Raw genomic sequence first — 16,792 nt, 5'->3', positions numbered from 1 at the left:
GTAGTGCCAGGATAAATACTCAAATAAATACAAAATATGTATGTACATATGTACAGTCACTCACATAATTAAGTAGACACCCCTTTTTGGACAATTCTTGCAATCCTCGTTTTCGCAAATTTATTTTAACTAATTTCCCATAAGAAAATTTGTCACGATCTATAACAAAAACTAAATTATATTTAAAAAATGTTTGAAAAATTCGACGAATTTTCATAAAAAATTTTAATTTTTTTTTTGGAATTTTTTAGAGTATTGAGATTTGTAGTCCATTCAATTTAAGTACAATAAAGTAATATTCTTAAGTCCTTTAAATTTTTTTGGATCTATGTCACTTATTCACATTAGTTACTGTATACGAAATAAGCAAATGTATGCATATGAAGTAAAATTTTGGAAAAAAAAATAAAAAAAGACGATATGCCTCAAAAAAATGACGTAGTTGTAATAAAACGGAAAATCTCATAAAATAATTTTGTCCAGCTAGCTTGTTCTACACGAAACACTGTGCGCTGGTTTAGCTTAATGGGTATATGAATCATTTTCTACGGAAAGGAAACAAGGGTTCCTTCGTGGCAACAATAGCCTTCGTGCGGCCACTTTAACCTTACCTAACCTATGTAAATTGATTAAGTAAGTTTAAATTATAGTAGATATTACAAAAAATTTGATTTTTTATGGAATAGATTTATTTATTTATTGTTTTTTTTTTTTTTACAAGTGAATTTTGATTTTACGAGCACCCTTCCAAAGTAACAGATTAAAAATTATATTAGGTATATATAATAGAGGCCCCAATTTTTTATTAAACTTTTACGAATCTTTAAGTTATTCTAGATCATAATCTTCTGGCTGCCAACCCAAGTCAGAGAAATCAGAATCCTACGATGACGGAAGCAAATACAAGCTTGAAAGTTTCTGTTAATAGATATATTAATTGCACTTACATTTGACTCGAAACTGTGTTCTTGGTCAGGCATTTTTCTTGACGTACATGCCATATATGCCACCCCAGTATTGTGTCCAGTGCATTCACACGTTTGATTGGCTCTTGGTATTGCGCTAAATATCACACGCTTTGCGAATATAGTTGCGAATCTTTTAATAGAATTTGTCCGTTCTGATAAAACTTTGTTCATGCTAAAAATTGATCCCCCAGTTTCTAAAGCTAGAGGTAGGCATATTCCCAAGTTATTTTTGGAAATTTTGATTTCATTCCGCATATTTCTATCTCCTTCGGGGAAACGGGTCGAATAAGCAAAATGTCGGTCAAAGCCAAAAAGAAAACGCGATTTACGTGGCTTATCAGTATCAAGTCCTGTATAGGTCAGAACATGTAACTTGACTCCTTCTTCGTTCATGTATTGTAAAATTGAGGAATAATCAAACCGAACTTGCGTTACATCGCAACCGCTGCAAGACAAGAGTATAAATATTTTCGAAACTCCTGGTCGAAAGTCCAAGGTGGAAGCAGTAGAAATAGCTTGTAATACATCACTGTCCACATTAGGAACATTGTCATTTTTAATAAAGTTCATCACATGTCTGTAATATTTTTGTAGTTCAAGAGAGCTACTTACGAATACACCATTTCCCTTTGAAATAATAAATGGATTCAATTGTGCCCCAAATGCTACCACGGCATACCTGAAATAGAAAATACGAACGAGGGTAATTTTAAAAAACCAATTCGTAAGTAAATACATTCATCGCACAATATTAAGTAAACTGCCCATAGCTAATAATCATGAACTAATATCGCCCGTGGTCGAAATCCGACCAACTTTAATTCTTTCGACTCGCTAAAGCTTATATGCTTTTTAGGGCCTCATTCTCTATTACGAAACAAGCGTTCGTTTCGCCTCAGAGACGAATCGCTAGTGTATTTGCACTATGTTGAACGATGGTAACATATCATTTGACAATTGTTTTTGTCTTCCTGTTAGGCATAAAGTAAAAAACGTAAAGACCGAACGAAAATAATAAAGACTACCATTGCTAGACGAAATCGTTTGGAGGCATTCGTTTGAGTTATCGTTCGCAATATAGAATGAAGTCCTTAATATGCATTAGAGTTCACGATTTCATTCGCATATTTTCGAGCAGCCCGGGTGTTCAAGCAACAAGTACTCGCATAACTCCCCAATGTACTTTATCGAAAAATGTTGAGCTAGAGCATGGAGCTTCTTCGATAGCCTCGAATAATTTTTACGTTCATTCCTTTTAACTTTTTTGTCAGCACCTTATTTGTAAGCTTAATAAGCTATTTAATCCCTACTGCTATGGTCTTTGGAAACGAAATAAAATTTAGTCGTATACTGATTCATGGAAAGGTCAGCTAATAAAATGCTTTAAACGAATAGCGTTCATATAGGTATGTATTAGTTAGTGCGTCTAAACAAAGGATATCATAGGGATATCAACCAATTTCTTGTGTTCTGCTATAAATATGGTGTTAGGAGACGACACGCCGCCACACAGAGACGATTCTGGCCACAGTGATTTACCAAACTTACTGTGATATGGATATATGTGCAGCAGCGGCCATTACCGCAGAAGCGCTTTCATGCACTTGTTATTGTAATACGCTTAGGAAAGCGCACCACATATCTCCGCGCGAAAATCGTGGTCGTTGCGGCGTTTTTTTTTTTAAATGCCATAGGCAAAGGCTTAAATTAATTAATAGCAAAGATTAGACTTTAAGTCAAGAGACTCAAAACCAAACTGAACTCTTTTCTTTATTCAAAATCAAAAGAAAGCGTAAATGCACAATGCCTACTACTAATTAGCCTGAATCGTTTACTTAAATTTGGAATGACAAGTTTAACAATAATTTTGTATTGGATCAGAAGTTGTTTGCCAATTCGTTGCATTATATTTAACATGAATTTAGCAATATTAATTGGTGTTGACTCTGCATTTTATGTTTAATTATTAAGCCGGAAGTTACTTTTATTTATTTTGTTATACTTTATATGAATTTATCAATATCGTCTTGTGCTGAGTCTGCACTTACATAACTTGAAGAATTATTGATAATTGGGGGCTATTGGCATTATACATAACTACTCCCCCTTTTAGATTAGAATGCTAGTGGATTCTGTAGTTTAAATTAATTTTAATATTTCTATGTTTGAATACAACAACGCATATCAGAATTATTACAACAATCAGAATCAACAAATTGCATACATAAGATAAATTACTTTGATATTTCAGACTAAAAATTTATTTGGCCTTCTTCTACTATTTCATTAAAAGTAATCTTTTTTGAAAAGTTTTGATTTTTTTCATATTTTACACTTGAAATTTTTTCTTGTATTTTTTCAATAGATTTTGAGAAATAATAATCATTTATTTTTATTGAATAGTTGTTGCATCTTATTAATTTATTTTCGTTTAGAAGAATTTCATCATTAGTAAATGTTTGATTTATTAACAGATTTTTTGCATTTTTTACAATTATTGTATCCATATTTAGTTCTATTATTTCTAATTCCCTATTTTTTATAAGTTGGCAGGAAGATCTTATTATGCAATTTTAGCTTGGTTTCATATACTTAAGCTGTTTATTTTCTTCAAACTTCATTAATTTATTATCATACTCGAACACTTTTTCTATGTCATATTAAAATCTTATATGTCCCATTAAAATCTTTGTTGGGTATTGGGATAATATACCTAATTTTAAAGCTTATAAATGTCTTGGGAATTTTAATTGCAAATATTAAATATGTGTTATTAAAATAGGCTGTACTTAACTGTATATCCTGCAATTTTATGAAGTCAATATCATACTTTATTATATCTTCACTTGTCAAAATACTAGGGTGCGATGTATTATACTTTGAAGCGACTCGTTATCCTGAATTTGTTCTATCCTGCTTTTTAGCAATTGAATTTTGGTTAATTGCTCTAAATACAGATTTCTCTCATATTCTTCATGGACCCGTTTACTTATATAATTAAAATGGTCCTCTATTTTATTCCTATCGCTACTTATTGTTTCGTGTAATTGTGCAAATGTGTTTTCAAAATAGTCGTTTACCTGTATTTGTTTACTGATGTTTTCGTCTGAGTAAAAAGAGGATTTTCTATATCTTGTCTATCTTCCTCATCCATGCTACCAAATATCCATTTAGATAAACCACCTACGGCATTAATTAGCACACGCCTCGCTCTATTTCTTCTGGGTGTTAACTTTAATAGTTTATTCCTAGCGTCTAATAATTCTATTCGAAGTAAGTCTTTGAAATTGGCTTTCATCATAACTACATTGTGAGTCATTGAATTTAATATGTCTTCTATTTTATTTAAATTTATCATGTGTATTACTATTTCAACGTCTTTAACTATTTGTTCCTCTGTTACCTGAATGTCTACGAACCCTGTCCGATCCAGTATTTTTGTCACCTGCACGAGCGTATTAGTCTGGCGTATCCATACCGTCGTCAATAGCGTCAGGATCAACAATATCTGCAAATTTACGAAGTAGTTTAATGTTGCATGGATGAACATTATCTAACTTATTTTTTTTTAAATCTAGGTTGCTCCTTGTGCCTAACTGGCTTGTAGCTTTTATAAAGCCTTCTTTCGTTCTTTCAACATAACTCTTTTTCTGTTTAATTTATTAATTATTTTCTTTTTAGTAGTTGATAAATTTTTTCTGACAAAATCCTGCTCTATTTTCTTCCTTTGTACCTAATTGGGTGCACATTTATCTATCATTGTAGTTTCTGATTGCTTTATGCATTATCTGTTTTATTGTTAGGTCCCTATTCAGCTTGTATAAAATTTTAAAATTTTTCTGCTTTTGTGCTGTGAAATCTTTCAGCATCGGAGTTTCCTGCATGACTGTTGGGCTGTGTCAAATGGATTTCTATATTTTCATTACCTAAAAATTCCTTAACCCTAAAAGCCTTAAATTCATTGTCCGCCACTATATTCTTTGGCTTTCCGAATTTCGGAAGACCGCAGTTGTTCGATAATCGTGACAGGGTTTCTATCATTTAGAGGATACGCTGGTTCAAATTTAGAAAATTTGTCTATAACTGTTAAAAAAACTATGACCTTTTATAACATAAGTGTCTATATGTATAATGTCGTTTTTCTCTGTGGGAGTTTCTAAGTTTCTCAGTTTCTGATAACCTGAACTTCGGCTTGATTGGGTTTCTGTCGTGTTTCACTTCTTGGTATATGTCACATTGGTTTATAACTATTTGAATTAGTTCCAACAGTTTAGGAAAATGAATTTTATTTTAAATGAGTGAAGATTTTCCCTCACTTGATATAATGAAATTTGTTTTACAGGCTCTACTTCTGTTTCAATGTCTTGCGCGCTCATTGTACACTTATAATATTTGTGTCGTTTGAAAACATAGAAATAAGTTTTTCTTGTACAATATTGTAGTTATGATCGGAAATTTCTGAATATGTACCTATAATCCCTTTGAAATATAATTTCGAAATATTTCACCTAATCTGTCAAAATCACTATCTGCTATAAAAATGATTACTTTACCATGTAGTGATTTAAACTCTTCAATTTTGTTGTTAGTTAAAATTATCTGCGTTTCATATTTATTTACTATTTCTTCTCTAATAAAGAAATGGTCCTGCAGGTTTTCTTCTGCTGAATGTACTGTTGCAACTGTTTCAATATCTTCTATATTATTTGCTACATCTATACTTGCTTGTAAATTATTTTGGCATAAAATAACATTTTTATGAATATCTTCATATTCTGTTCCTTCTTCCGTAATTTCTAATCTAATCAGAAAATCTGCCACTTGGTTTTCCTTTCCTTATAGCTATTCAATATTGAAATCATACCCACTCAGCATTTAGATGATTAAATTTTCAATTTCCCTACATATAAATACAATTTCATTACTCTTTCTGACTAAATAATGAGTTATCATACAATTGAACAAAAGAAATAATCAAATATGAATACTTTTGATGAACAAAAACTGAAAAGCATTTTTCGATCACTTTTTGGAATCATTTTTGAAGTCGTTTTATGATTAAATTTTAATATTTCTTAAAAACCAACAAAAAAATAATCAAATATGCTTACCTTTGATGATCAAAAACTGAATATAGTTTTTCAATCACATTTTGGAATCATATTTGAATCAAATGTGTTTACTTTAGGTGATCAAAAATTTATAATAATTTTTCAATCAGTTTTCTGACTATATTTGTTGACTGAATAATGAGTTTTGTACTTGATAAAATTTTACTTTTCATTGAAAATCTTATTTTTTTCACATACACACATTTTTTTAATCATGAAGTTCAGAAAAAATATGTATATAAAATTTTTATTATTAAGACATTCTTCAAGACAATGTAATGCAAATGCTGCTCGTGCCCGAAGATTTCCCCAACCATTTCTCCACCTTCGGCTTTCCAGAAAATACATAATAGCTGGACAATACAAAAGTTGTGAGCTATTTGACCAGGTAAGTGAAACTCTCTTGACATATGTACCTGGATATGTCTTCAACATCCCGTGCCGTATCGCATTTTAAGATATTGACGATCATACCTGATGCTGGATGTTTTAGTCGCAGATGTATATAGGTCAAGTTTGTTTGCGAGTGACCTGTGGTTCAAATAGCTCACTTCCGCATGATTTCTTCCCCTAATGAAATAAGATTATTATGAAGTATCTATTTGGAATGTGATATGAAGAATAAATGCATTATAATCGCATTCAAAAAAATATCTCAACCAAAACGATTGAAATATGTTCACGAATATGATCAGAAAATGACTCTGAAAAGTAGTCAAATATTACTCTAAAACAATTAAAGCTCAATTTTACAATGATATCAAATATGAATAAAAAGCGTTTCGAAATATGAATCACAAATGATTATTCAAGAGTAATCACATTTATGGTACATTTTTCTCCCGACGATACGTTAATTTTCGAACAGAAAATGCTTTTAAATTTGAACGTTTTTAATCATCTTGGGGTATGATATTTGTATATTTTTTGATCAAAATTTTCAAAAAATGCTGGCTGGGTATTCTCCTAACTTTAACAGCCATTTTTGATGTCCTTTGTATTGTTTTTTTTCTTCTTTATTGATGGCGTATTTTAAATATAATACAATGTTTTCTAAAAAAAAATATATTTTGTGTGAGAAGATAGCTTAACATGTATGCATATTTGCTTCCTACGCTGTCAACTGCGTTAAGTCTAACTAGTGTGTTGTGCCAGCTTAAATATACCGGCGCCAAATTATTTTAATATACTTATTTACTCTGTTTTTTTGTTTTTTATAAAGAACAAATAAGAATAAATTATCTATATTTGTATTTTACAGGTTAATGTTATAATCTAGTAACAAGAGGCTTTTAACTTGTATTTGTATTTGTATTTGTATTTATTAGGCAATTCATCCCAGCACAACAATTTGACAAAAATTATTTTACAGTGCTAGTCGGTAAAAGGCATAAAATAGGAACAATCTAATCTTGAAACTTAAAGCTAATGACTATGGCTAAGAAAAGGTTACAACAAATAATATATTTAATAAATAGTAAATAGATAAATAAAGGAATGATAGAGTACATTTGCTTAGAAGGAATCAGTATTTTAATTGTCTAGGTTATTATAGAAACTTGTTAATTCTTTATTGAAGAGCAGAGCATTGCTTATAAGCCTAAGTCTAGAAGGGAGCGAGTTCCAAAGACGTATGGAATTAATGAAGAACTGGCGATCAGATATTAGCATACGATGTCTGAAGTGGGTAAGGAGAACAGATCTAGACGACTGGAGAAAATTTAGCCTCCGATACAGATAGTCAGGTTCCTTCATATATATTAATTTATGTAGCGTAGTGAGCGTTTTAAGTTTAATAAGGTTATCGAAAGAAATGTTTAGCAACCTGTAAGCATGTTGAGAGACGTGCTCTCTTGAAATGCAAATAATTGGAACATGTTTTAACATTGCCGGGCAATTTATTAAACATTCTAGCACCATAGCTACGTATTGAATTTGTGCTTCTTTGAGTACGGAAAAACCAAGTTTTTATATATAGGGTATTTCTAAAGTTATAGCTTATATTTCCTGTGAATTTTAAGTCAAGACTATGTTTAATCAAATTGTTTTTGATTTCGAAAACAATGAGCAGTGTCTGTAGAATACTATACTTTCTAAAGTCTAACCTATTTTCGTAAAGCTTGATAGTGGGAGTTATTCTGGGTAGTAACAGGATATTTTTTATTATTTTGTTTTGAAGTATTTGTAACTCATTTATTTTATTTTCTGCACATCTGCTCCAGATTGGATTTAAATACGTTAAACGTGACATAAAGTACGCATCGTATAATAGCCACAATTGTTTTCTGGGTATATTATTTCTACTTCTATATATTGCGAAATTTAGCGGTATTAACTTAAGTTTCAATCTAGTGATATGTTCGTGCCAATTTAAATTCGTGTCGAACCATATTCCCAGGTATTTCAACTTGTCTACCCTCGTGATAATTTTGTTATCAAATGCGAAACCAGGAAAATCTGTAATGCTCGGTATGGGTTTGAAGTTGTTAAAAATAATGAAATGTGTTTTTTCTAAACTAATTTTGAAATATCTTCAGTTCCTTGCCTTTTAAGCCTAGTTCAGCTAACTTACGAACCATTATCTTTATATTTGCTGAGTCAAAGGCATTTGATAAATCAATTGTCAAGAGAGCCACATAATTCTTTTTATCAGTATTTTCGTAGATATACTCTGTGCACGATATGCACGCGGTCATGGTGTTGGAGCATTCTACAAAGCCAAACTGGTTTTTCTCAGTTATATTATTTTGTGCTAGAAATGTTGTAAGTCGATCAAGAAGTATGCTTTCAGATATTTTATCAATCAATATTTTCGTAGATATACTCTGTGCACGATATGCACTCTGCCATGGTGTTGGAGCATTCTACAAAGCCAAACTGGTTTTTGTCAATTATATTATTTTGTGCTAGAAATGTTGTAAGTCGATCAAGAAGTATGCTTTCAGATATTTTATCAATGGTGTTGAGTTTCGTTATTGGCCGGTATTTTGAACATAACTCTTTACTTCCGGCTTTATGTACAGTAGGGCGGGTCGATTTAAAAATCGCTCATTGCTCTTGAAAATCGTATTCTAGGGATCAAGATAAGAAACTTTGCCGAAGGAACCATACCTCTAAAACGAATTCTGATGTCCCCCCCCCCCCCCCCCCCTTTAGGTCGAATTTTGGGTAGGGGAAATTTCAATTCTACCTGCTGTGTCTTGTGGTGGCTAAAAAAAAACAACACAAGCAATTTTACGATCTGCAATTGTGTCACAGTGATACCTTAATTTTTTAAAACGGTTGAATAAAAAACCCACACAACTATGTTTACGACATGCAAATGCATCACAGTGATGCCTTGGTTTTAAAAGGGGGTTGTAAAAACGCTAATTTCTAGTAATTTTTTTAAATTTCTTTTCTATTACTAAGTTAAATTCATTTTTTCATTTAAATAGGTTCTGACTAAATAAATTTCTAAAGAGAAAAATAAACTCCAAAAAGAAAAAACATAGGCATTTCAAAGTGGGATTTTTCAAAATTTGCCCCTACGACCCAAAGGGGGGCACATCAGAATTCGTTTTAGAGGTATGGTTCCTTCGGCAAAGTTTCTTCTTTTGATCCCTAGAATATGATTTTCACAGAGCAATGGGCAATTTTTTTGCCTCCCGGCCTAATGTACAGGTACCACGGAGCCTACCTTTAACTCATCATGATACTGACCTGATCTAAAACAATAATTAATAAAATTGCAGATGGGCATAGCTAGATGATTTTTGTATTTTTTGACAAACCTTGCGGAGATACCATCCGGGCCATTTGCAGATTTTGAATTTAAATTATCTATCGCATTATTCACTTCCAAGATATTACATTCACTTAAGGTGAATGGAGTTACAATATTATTTGCTGGATTATCCGTGTAATTAATTTCATTTGGCGTTTCAACAACTGTAGTGAAGTATTCATTAAAACTATTGGCGATATCAGTGCAATTTGTAATCGTTTTTCCCTTATACTATTATACTACTTATACTACTGATATCAGTCATATTTTCATTGTTTCTTCCATATATTATTTCTTGCATAATAGACCACGTTTTGCTTCCTGAATATATATTTTCTGTTATGCGATTACCATAGTATCGCTTTTTCAAATAGTTAGTCATTTTCCGAGCTTTTATTTTCAAGCAATGGGACTCAGTTTCGAAGAACAGATTATTTCTATATTTGGTTTTCATTTTGAAGTATTTGTTTTTTTCCCTAATAATTTTTGAAAGTTCGGAGTTCGTCCAAGGGCTCCTATAATCATGCCTTGTATACACATGTTATGTGAATACCAATTTGAATTAACTTTATAGTTAGAAAGCTACTGTTTTCATATGTTAAGGAAGACACCAAAGTCGAATCAAGATTTTCATGTACAAATATCAAACAGCCCCCTGCTCGATTAGTTTCCCGGTTTGCAAAATAACGTTGTAATGGGGGATATTAAAATACTTATTTTAATTTTCATATATGCCAATTTTGCTAAGTGCTATTATGTGTAATAACTTGCCTTTTTTCCTTTTTTCATCAACTATGCAATTGACATCATTCATTTTGTTTCGTATACTTTGTATATTCATGCATAAAATATTAAGATTATGATTAGCATTAACGGAGTTATGGATAAATTCTTCATTACATTTATATTTCACATTTGTTGCTATATGAGCATTATTCATTATGTTAAAGTCATCCATTAAGAGCTCCTATAATTTCTCTATAACCTTAAATTATTTCATATTTGTATGTAAATTAAAATATAAAGCTACTTAATTTTCTGTATATCTTCAATGCATTCTATTCTAATTACGGCACTACTTACCTCCTTTCTCACCAAGATGTTTGTATCTTTCATCCAAACAAATTTGTAGTTCTTTTTCATAGCTTCTTGTTATGTCTTCTTGAATAAGTCACTTACTTCTTTTTCCATTAGATGGTGGAAGTTGATGTTCTTTCCTCTCATATTCGCATCCGGTAGTATCTCTGTCATATCTATTCGCTTTTTATTCTTCCTAAGTTCCATACATTTATTTTTGAATTCCTGAGTTTTTATTTTCACAAACAGTGGATAAGTTTTGAACTTTTTATTTTCGTTTTGATAGACGTCTAGAATTTCACTGGTGTCAACTTTTAAGTTAACCTCTTTTCCAATGTCAACTGAGTGAAAATCTCTGAAGTGTGCACACCATTTTCCCCGAAGTTATTAAAAATAAAAATCTTTGCTTATTTGTTAAGTATTCACCAATACAACAATATCTCACCCAAAATTTTTTTTAAAAATTAAATTGTTTATTACTTATTTTTGAAGATAAATATTTTATTAACTCTTTCTTGAAAAATTCATTACTCACATACTTTGAATTGAAAAAAATATGAAAATTTACAGACATAGTTTACTATAAGGGAGCTGTATGAAAAAATTAAAAAAATTTAAAAAAAATATTTTTGTCCTCTTTTTAATACATTTTTTATAAATAAATAGGGGTTTGACCCACTGCCCCGCCTTGAATTTTAAAATTTTTTAATGGGTTATGTTGGATGAATGATATCACAAATTTGTTTTGTGCTCTCAACGGAAAGTATTAAAAAATAATTGTTTCTCTTACGCATCGCACTCCCTCACTAGGGTAGGCACCTTGTCGTTGGTGTGAGGGCTTAGCCGAACTCCATAGCGCCCGACTATGAGGCGGAGCTGTTTAGGACTGACATCTACGCCGTTTCGCCTCATAGGAGGGCGGCGGGATGTCGGTGACCAAGAACTGCCAACCCCTAATCCAGGGTGTTATGCGGACCGTGCCTATTGGACGATTTGGAGCCAGGGGATAAATTCGGCTGTATTCGAACGGAGCCTTCCCGATACCGGGCCATCTCGGGAAGTATTTATAGCCTTACCGCAGTAAGGGGCGCTGCTGTGGCGGACGGTTCTTTCCCCGTATATAATACTGGACCGCTGAGCCCGCCTTGTCGGGCAGGTGGTCGTACGACCAAGATGAACAACTCATTACCTGAACGTAATAAGGAGGATGTAAAGAGGAGGACTGAGTCGCAATCCAGGGACGACAAATACGAATTAAGCGATGCGTCGGACTCGGGGAGCGAGAGTAGTGCTGATTCAATGAACTCCGTGTTGGAGAAGCACACAAATGAAAACGGAGTAGAAGAGTGGAGAAGGGTACGGAGCAGAGGAAGTAAAAGAGCTCTCTCGCAGTACCGTGCAGCACTAAGAATTGTACAACGCTTGGGAGCAGTGGTCGACCCAACAGAAGTGGAGATCGAGCGCTTGGAATGGGCCCATGAAGCGGTAGAAGTAGGTCGAAGGCAGTTCAAAAGGTTTGCTGCGAGAAACCCTCGGTTCTGCAACCGGTACGAGGAGGAAGAAGCGTCGAATGGCAGAATGAAGAGGCAACGTTCGGCAGAAGGCGACAAGCCTGCTTTCAAGAGACAGAAAGGACCCAGTCCTAGAGCCGCGAGGCAGGGCAGTCGCATAGACAAGACAAGTAGGCCCAAAGCTGTAAGACAGATGGGTTCCAATATCGAGGTAGCAACTACCTCGAAAGCTGCCAGTCAGAGGGAAGTTCCAACTACGGAAGTAGGAGATAAGCCAAAGGGAGATAACGCTAAGACTCCGGCTTTCTCGGAGGCGCTAAAGGGAGTTAACGCGAAGACTCCGGTGTTCTCGGAGGTTCCAAAGGGAGATAACACTAAGACTCCTGCTTTTCCCGAGAAGATGAGTGATGTGGCAAAGCAGTCACTGACTGTGGCGCTGGTTGATCGTAGCAGTCCGTTCGGACAAATGACTACTGAAAGGTGGAGATCTGTGGAAAGGGAGCTGATTAGCTTAATGCTTAAGATGATGCGGGAACAACCAAGTAAGCCCCTTCCAACCTTTGATTCGGGGGGATGGTATAATGGTGTGAAGATGATAGCGTGCGACAACATCGCGAGCTTGCGGTGGCTGGAGGAAGTCGTTCCAAACCTCCAAAGGCAAGGCACGAACGCGCGGTTTGAGGTGGTGGGTAAAGCGCAAATCCCCACGGTACCAAAAGTTAAGGTATGGATACCATGCGTGATGAAGTCGGAGGATACACTGCGACTTCTGCAGAATCAGAATCCGAACATACCGACACAGGATTGGAAGGTACTTACTGTATCTCGGCCTACCGAGGATGGTCAGTTCTACATCTTCCAAATAAACAAGCAGGCGGAGGATATTTTGTACACGCAGCTTGGCAAAATGTCCTTTGGCACTGGCAAAATTTACATGCGACTCAGGAAAAGAAGTCCCGAGGATAAAAATCCTAACACGCTGGAAGTGGGCGAAGTCGAAAAGGACCTCAGAAGCCTAAGGGAAAAAAGACAGGTGGAGGTCCCCGACGTCACCACGAACGTGCTAGAAGAGGACCAAACGCTAAATGGTGCTGTGACTCGCACAGAGGAACACACGGCACAACATTCACGAGGGGCTGAAGGGCGCCTCGAATACTCTAAACCAAAAGGGCAAGAGGAGGACGACGACGTCAAGACGAAGGTGCTGGAGGGGGACAAACAGCCCAATGGTGCTGCGAGTCCTACAGATAAACCTCCAACACAGTAAAGTGGCGTCGAGCGAACTCCTCCTAACCCTTGAGGAGGGTTCGTTTGACGTGGCGCTGATCCAGGAGCCGTGGCTCTCATCGGGAGGAAAGGTTTCTGGACTTAGCGCGCGCGGGTTTGGCGTTTACTACGCACAAACGGAAGGACGGGTGCGAGCTGTAGTAATGGTAAGGAAACAGCTGCATTCATATATGCTGCCTAATTACACCACCGAGGATCTCGTAGCGGTGGCCGTTGAGCAAAAGAATAAGCAGGCATTTATCCTGGCATCCTGCTACATGGCCCATGCTGCGAAGGTTCCACCGATGGAGTGCAAAAGGCTAGTACAGGAGGAAGGGCGCAAAGGGCGGTTGGTCATAGGCGCAGATGCAAATGCGCACCACAATGCGTGGGGAGGAGCAGATACGAACGAGAGAGGCGAATCTCTATTTTGTTACATCCTGCAAACCAATTTGCAGATAGCCAACAGGGGAAATGTTCCTACATACATTGGTCCAACATCCAGCAATGTTCTGGATATTACATTGAGCTCCGAGCGTGATATATCAAGGTATGATTGGATGGTTCTCGATAGACCATCCTTCTCCGACCATGCGTATATAAGCTTCAGCATCCCACTAAAGAGGGTAGAGAAGGGAGGAACCTTTAGAAACCCTAGGGCAACGAATTGGACTAAATTCCAGAAACATGTAGAAACGAAACTGGGACAACCCAAAGAGGTTGCTAATGTAGAGGAACTGGAGGAGTCGAATGAATTCCTAACAAGGACGCTTATGACTGCGTATAACAAAGCTTGCCCTCTAAGAAGATTCAGAGGAAAAGCAAAGCCGCCATGGTGGAGCAATGAGCTGAGTCTTCTAAGAAGACAGGTAAAAGAAATGTTTAAACTCGCAAAGACCGCGGAAAGCGAAGCGTGTCGGGACGAGTACAGGGATCTACTGAGGATCTACAAGCGTGAAATTACCAGGGCGAAGAGAAACTCATGGAAAAGTTTCTGTACGGACATAGAGTGCTCCAGCGAAACAGCACCGTTGAAAAAAGTCCTAGCAAAGGGAAACATAGTCCAGATACTAATAAAGAAAGAAAACGGGGAATGGTCACATAATAGTGAGGAATCCCTTGAGGTGCTTCTCGACGCACATTTCTCATCGGGAGACGGTTGAGAAGAGCCAGCATACATCACTCACACTTCGATAACGGAGCTAGTAGTGCCGGGCTTGGTGACCGATACCAAGATCGAGTGGGCAGTGAAGACGTTTTCTAAGTTTAAATCGCCGGGCCCAGATGGTATATTCCCGGCCATGCTACAAGTCTCAAGTAGGGCGGTCGTGGAATGGCTTCAAATAATATTCGATGGGTGCATAAGACTGAATCATGTACCGCACTCTTGGAGAACTGCTCGTGTAGCTTTTCTACCAAAGGCGGGGAAGATCGGTCACGTGTATCCCAAAGACTATAGACCCATTAGCTTAACATCATTTCTGCTCAAAACCTTTGAGAGGCTGATAGATGTGTACATAAAGTCCAACGTGGATGAAAAGCTGCTCTCCACAACACAGCATGCGTACACCAAAGGCAAGTCGGTAGACACCGCATTGCATAGGGTGGTAATAAGCATAGATAAATCCCTGGAATATAAGGAGTATTCTCTAGGAGTCTTCTTGGACATTGCCGGGGCTTTCAATAATGTTGCAAAATGGGCGATTATGGATGGTCTTAATTACATTAAAGTACATCCTGCCTTAATCAGATGGATCGGCTGCATGTTAAATTGCAGGAAGATTACATCACAATGGGGATTGTACGAGGCCACGAAATCAGTGGACAGGGGCACGCCGCAGGGAGGGGTGCTATCACCTCTGCTGTGGACACTGGTCATCAACCAACTGCTCAGGCAATTCGATGAGGGACCCGTAAAACTTACGGCTTACGCAGATGACGTTGCAATTGTCATAAGTGGAAAATGCCTTCCAACGATTAGTTCTTTGATGGATCGGGCGCTTCGGGATATTCATACCTGGGCATCTAATGTCGGGCTGAAAGTCAATGCGGAGAAGACGGATATGGTCTTGTTTACAAAGAGGTACAAGGTCCCAAATTGGACCAGGCCTAAGTTAGGAGCGGTGACCTTACAGGAGAAACCTTGCACAAAATATCTAGGAATCATCCTAGACAGTAAGCTGTCATGGAAGCTCAACGTGGAGGAGAGGGTCAAGAAGGCCTCAACGGCACTCTATGCATGTAAAAGAATGCTGGGGTGTACGTGGGGCCTATCGCCCTCTCTTTCTCATTGGGTTTTTACAGCGATTGTAAGCCCTATTCTATACTATGGAGTTCTTGTTTGGTGGAAAGCCACACAAAAAACAACATACCTCAAAAAATTAGAGGGGGTATGCAGACTATCGATGCTTTGCATTACGGGAGCCCTGAAAACAACCCCGACGGCTGCACTGTATGCCATTCTGCACATCCCACCTGTAGACCTGGTAGCAAAGAACAAAGCGTTAATGACCGCAACCAGGCTCGATGCTTCGGGGCAGCTTGAGCGCCGACCATATGGCCATAGTAGTATAGCGTCCTCAGTCACAAGACGAACAGACTACATGATTCCCTACCTGCATTTTGAGGGAGTTCTTAAGGCCACAATAGAGGTGGACGGTTGGCGCAAGGGTGCGCAAATGGCGGACGAGGCGATACATGTGTACACCGATGGTTCCAAAATAGTGGAAGGAGTAGGGTCTGCGGTATACTGCGCTGATCCGGAATTAAGCAGAGCCTACAGGCTGCCGGATTACTGTAGCGTTTTCCAAGCGGAAATATTACCCGTAACCAAAGCAGTAGAAACCCTGGAAGAGAATAGCTTAAGCTGCAACCGTGTTAACTTTTATATTGACAGTCAAGCAGCAATTAAGGCAATAATCTCGCATAGCACAGCATCTAAATGCGTGTTAGAGTGTAAGCAGTCTCTGGAGAGAATCGGGACAGGGAGAAGCATACATCTATATTGGGTCCCAGGGCATATGGGAATAGATGGGAATGAAAAAGCGGACGAATTAGATAAAAAGGGCGCATCCCTTGAAGCTTGCTCCGTAG

The 16,792-nt window shown here is 36.7% G+C and overlaps 1 protein-coding gene across 1 annotated transcript in view; it reads right to left on the bottom strand.

The window, feature by feature from the left end:
- Window positions 1-666: 666 nt before the first annotated feature.
- The window catches only part of Apoltp (Apolipoprotein lipid transfer particle), a 2,338,027-nt gene continuing 2,321,901 nt past the window's right edge, over window positions 667-16,792 (bottom strand). The window contains exons 23-24 of the mRNA XM_067766285.1: window positions 948-1,647; window positions 667-882 (exon numbers count right to left, since the gene is read on the bottom strand). Of these exons, the coding sequence (XP_067622386.1) occupies window positions 829-882; window positions 948-1,647 (754 nt within the window). The 3' untranslated portion in view covers window positions 667-828. The remainder of the gene's footprint in view (window positions 883-947; window positions 1,648-16,792) is intronic.

This window comes from Eurosta solidaginis, chromosome 2 (genome assembly GCF_040869045.1).
Source record: "Eurosta solidaginis isolate ZX-2024a chromosome 2, ASM4086904v1, whole genome shotgun sequence".
Classification (NCBI taxonomy): domain Eukaryota; kingdom Metazoa; phylum Arthropoda; class Insecta; order Diptera; family Tephritidae; genus Eurosta; species Eurosta solidaginis.
Note: the sequence above shows the minus strand (reverse complement) of the source record. Positions and strands in the feature narration are given on the sequence as shown.